We start from the raw sequence: 4,667 nt of genomic DNA on the forward strand, positions 1-4,667 counted from the left end.
CCATGCTGGATGTTTGCAGCATGGTCTCTGATTGCTCCTAGGAGGATGTGTGTCATAACTCTGTGCACTGTTAACGGCTTTGGATTGCATTTTCCTATCCATTTAAGATGCTTGCAGCCAGTGGTTTTTCTAATTATTTTGACATACAGTTATTCCCAGTCCCAGAAGGTGTGCTCATCATGGAAGAATAAAGAAAGTTCCCTCAGCATGCAAGTGGATGCTGGTGGGAAAGGCACAGCTTGCACTACTTGCTGCCAGACCAAACCCAACTCTTCCTTTGGCCCTGGAGAATGGGTGTCACTCAGTCCTGCAGGCATCTACCCCTCTCCTTTTGTTGCCTTTCCACTCTCCCACCCCCAAAATAGTTCAATTCCAGGTCTAGAAGGAATAGGAGCACCAAAATATACTGAACTCAACGACTGCTGTTTTCCCGAGTGTCACTCTTCTACAAGCGGCAGAGGGGGAAAAGAATTTTATAACGCGCAAATATGTATTTCATCCTGTTCCCTTCTCAGTTTCTCCATCTGCCTAAAATTAACATCGTGCTTATCCAAACTTTGCTAACACACATGACAAGATGAGTACATTGGAGTTCTGCTTTGTTTGCTAATAACACTTTTATTTGATTTCTGTTTGCTTATTTCTGTATGACTGAAAACATCCATCTCTATTCTATGCATTTATATGAAAAATTAGCATTCAGAAAAAAATTACTACTCCACAGCATAATGTAAATATCAAGCAGCTTTGAAAAAATGTATCATTAGGCTAATACCCAAGGAAGTATTTTGCCTTTTGATTTCTTAAGGGAATTACAGCTTTTGGCGGAAATATGTTTTAAGATCTGGAAGGCAGCAAATTATCAATAGCAAAACAAGATAGTCCTCATAACTCAGAGAAACATGTAGATAGCAGAAAAAAATATTAAGAATTTGGTAATATTCCCTTTGTAAAATCCAAACCATATTGCTTGTAAAGAAACTACATGACTGGTGTCTTACTGAATATTGTTTTAAAAACTGAGGGCTTTAGTCTGCACATTCTTATTCATGTAAATCATTCCTGATTTACATTTACAGATACATTTGCATCTGTATGGGTTTGCAGGGTACAGCTGCTCTGTGTCTTGGCTCCCTCAGGGGTTTCATGCAGGTGATGGTAAGGAAGTTACACGGTAGAGATTCCCGAGTTTAGTATCCATGTCTCTTGTAATACTGGGCTCGTGCAACCACGTCGTCGGAGTAGTCATTGTGGGTGGTGCCGATGTCCATTCTGTCATAGCTTCGGACGTTATTAGAACCAGCGTTGTAGGCAGAAATCCCACCTGAAATGAAACACCAGAAGAAGTCATACAGACTTAAAAAAAAAATAGGGAGAATTCCAGCCTGATATGTTCTGCTTTTATTGGTTTTGAAAGCTTTCACTTATGGGGACTTTGGAAGGGGAGTAGGCAGCATTATCAGAGCTTCTCTGACTTAAGTGGGGCTCTGCAAACAGCTTACAGTTATTCCTGAATCCACCAAAACATCAGAAAGATACCTGAGGTTTTGTGTTCACAGATATTTGCAGCTTGATGAGCTTGCACCATTTACCTGGCCCAGCACAAGCCCTTCATTTACATTGGGCTTGTTAATATCATATCATATCATATCATATCATATCATATCATATCATACCATATCCAACATCCTTGTAACTTCTCACTCATCCTTGAAAATCACTGCTCTTAAAAGAGAGTTAAAGCACACTCATACATTGCATTATCTTTGTCTCGCAGCTGCGTATATGCTACTCCATATGCTGTGTTGGAAAGCAAAGGTATCTGAGGCAGCTGTGAAATGAGCCCTCCTTGGCACCCCAGCAGTCCAAGGGGGTTGCGGGGTGCAGCCTGCTTTGAAGCAGGCAGCTTTTCCACGTTGCATGGCACAGTTTTGCAATCCCCTGAGAGCAAACACCTTGTCTCCCCTGTCAACAGAGACACAGAGTGAACTGCTGGCCCCATTCAAGTAAATCACGGAGCTCTTTGTTAACCTGAATGGCTGTAGGAGACTCCTCATGGTCAGATAAAGAAAGCTCTTGTATAGACTAGATTTCAGGTGTATAAATATTTGCCGCACGGTGCAGGAAACTCAGTGAGGCTGCCATACTAAGGAAAGGCAGAAATTACACAGAATTGACAAAGCTTGTCTTTTCTCGGTGAAATAAAAAAAGGGGCGAAAAGCTAAGCGACAGCCTTTTAGAAACGTGGTTATTGAGGAACACGGGAACTAATTCAGTATGTTCTCGTCCTAAAGTTTTTCTTCTCTCCTGGACAAAACTTGTGGCCTGTACCTTACCTTTCAGCTGTTGATCCTTTGTCCAGCGTGGGAACTTCCTCTGTATTGTCTTTATCATCATGATAAGTATGTTTGTGCCCTGGGTAATATGAGTTTCGCTATTCCATTTTCCCACAGGTCTATGTGAGTTTTTGTCAACCTAGAAATATCAAAACAACAAAAAGAAGTCATTTCCCTGCTGTAATGGACGATATGTTTAGGAAGCTTACTTTTATTTATACGTTATTTGTTTGTCAGGTTTTAGTGGAGTATCAGCAAATACCTGCATTAAACCAAACCCATTTCCATTGTCGCCCCAGCCATTCTTCAGTATTTTGCCAGCATGAGATTCCCGGGAGATGATGCCAGCGATCACGGCTGGTTCGACGCACAGTTTTTCGCCAACTTTCTTAATGAGTGTTTTATATTGATCCATAGCTCTTAGGTCCCGTTCAGCGATCTTTTCTGAAGCCCTAACTCCTGTAATTAAAATCAAAAGTAAAGGTATTTGCTTAATAACTTTTAAAACTCAGAATTGTCTCTCACCTCTCTCCTTCTAATACAGACAGAATTACAACAAAATTTTGTTTGCCTCGCCTCTGGGAGGAGGTAGATGATCACCTACAGGGATATCATGCAGGCTCAGCAGCTAGTGTGTGTTCAGCACTTTGGAAATATGAAGGATTTGGGATTATTGTGCCACAGAGAAATGTAGCCATATAGCAGAAGAGGGATACTCACCGCAGTACTGTAAACCTTCTGGCTTTGCAGTTTTGCACGAAGCCCCAGGGGTTTTAATTCTGTTTACACTGCCGTAGCAATCCGTGCGGCCCTGGGAGGCACCTGCAGAGGCGACACAGAAAGGCTCAAGCAGTAAAAACTTTTTGTGACTGCAAGTAAAACCCAAGGGGAAGCTGCACCCCGGAGAGGACGGGCTGTGGGGCGTGGGAGCTGCACGGGGCTGCCTCTGTCGCTCCTTGTGATGGAGAGGAGGCGAGGTCCTGCCCTGCATCCTGCACCCTGCACACTTTACCCTGAGCCCACCTGTCTCTCAGAGGCCACCCCTCCTTCTGCAAGAGTTGCAAGGGGACCCGAGCACTCTCTCCTCCGATAGACTATAGCAGCAATCGAGATTTTGGGGAGGGGGGTGAGGAGGTGCATCAATGTCTCCTGCTTCCTGGCTGCGGGGCATGTGTCCCCGACTGCTTGGAGCGAGGCAGCGAGGGACGCCAGACTTACCCAGGAGGGCAGCAAGGCCCAGCAGCACGAGCATCGGGTACATGGGGTGGTTCCTCCTGAGCACGCCGAACAGTCTGAAAATCAATCAGTCAGCATCGGCACACATGAAGACATGAATATATCTCACTGCTTGCCAAATAAACACAAAAAAACTCTTTCTGAGCTGATGTGGTATTTCTCTTGGTTGGATAGGCAAAGCAATACACAAATGGAGTTACGCCTCTTTTTATAAGAGACCTCAATGGCAGCTCTCCTGCTCCGGCACAAACCAGGCTGCAGCCGTTCACAAGAGACTTGTAACCTCTCACTTCTGCTGGTGTTTCAAGACTGCGTCTTCTACGACATCTTGGTAACTTCCTCCAAATCTTAAACCCCAATATTTAATTCAGAAAAAATAAAATTAGTAATGTTCAGTGCCCTGTGCTGCTGCGCTCCCACCATGAACGTCCTTATTCCCTGCCCATATTCTGTATACAAGTCACCTTCGCCACACCTGGACAGCTTTGCCTGAATCTCCTGAGACTTTATACTCAGAAATTGGCACTTTCAAGATGCAAGCTGTCTAAATCATTGTGGCTATCTACTTTAGGGTGAGTTGTACTCTGGGAGCACCCATTTCCCCTCACTGGCTGTGAGGGGAGCCTAGGGAGATAGGCTCATGTATGGATGAGAGCCACCTAAATTTAGGTGACCTATATCCAGAACTACAGGGCAAATCTTGGTATCCTTATTCAAACAGAAATCTCACACAGCAAAAAGCTGCAGCCCCTGGGCCGCTGAAGAGGTGGTATTGCTGAAGGGAATGAGAAGAGCTCCCGCCCTGAGCGGTGATATCTTACCTACTTGTCCGCAGCTCAGCTTCTGGCACGGGACTGTGGTTTGGGGAAGTTTTATACATAGGGAAAGCTACCTCCTGTTCGGTGGTAATCTGACACTGTGATGAAAGGTATTGCGTTGTGGTTTTGTGAGACTTAACAGCATTTATTTCTCATGTAAACAGAACCTGTTGCACTATTTACATGGGCGTGGTGGCAAGTAAGTTCTCAGGAGTGGCATTTCCCAGATTTCTAAAGGAAAAAACACCACCCAATTTTTCTCTGGGCATCTCTCCAT

At 44.4% G+C, this 4,667-nt stretch overlaps 1 protein-coding gene across 1 annotated transcript; it reads right to left on the minus strand.

Moving 5' to 3' along the window:
* Positions 1-598: 598 nt before the first annotated feature.
* Positions 599-4,458, minus strand: LOC143155942 (lysozyme g-like). The gene is made up of 6 exons (XM_076328908.1): positions 4,394-4,458; positions 3,555-3,628; positions 3,057-3,158; positions 2,599-2,795; positions 2,337-2,475; positions 599-1,324 (listed from the first exon to the last, which is right to left on the minus strand). The coding sequence occupies exons 1-6, from the start codon at positions 4,450-4,452 to the stop codon at positions 1,191-1,193; spliced, it is 705 nt and encodes a 234-aa protein (XP_076185023.1). The 5' UTR covers positions 4,453-4,458; the 3' UTR covers positions 599-1,190.
* Between the last annotated feature and the right edge of the window lie 209 nt (positions 4,459-4,667).

The sequence above is a fragment of the Aptenodytes patagonicus genome, chromosome 1 (assembly GCF_965638725.1).
Source record: "Aptenodytes patagonicus chromosome 1, bAptPat1.pri.cur, whole genome shotgun sequence".
Taxonomy (NCBI): Eukaryota; Metazoa; Chordata; class Aves; order Sphenisciformes; family Spheniscidae; genus Aptenodytes; species Aptenodytes patagonicus.

Excerpts from the sequence above, each read along its gene's own strand:
- LOC143155942 (XM_076328908.1), bottom strand. The coding sequence starts at position 4,452 with ATGTATAAAACTTCCCCAAACCACAGTCCCGTGCCAGAAGCTGAGCTG. Across the intron at positions 2,476-2,598 it reads ATGGGTTTGGTTTAATGCAG|GTTGACAAAAACTCACATAG; the intron begins GTATTTGCTGAT and ends TGATATTTCTAG. Across the intron at positions 1,325-2,336 it reads AAAGGATCAACAGCTGAAAG|GTGGGATTTCTGCCTACAAC; the intron begins GTAAGGTACAGG and ends GTTTCATTTCAG.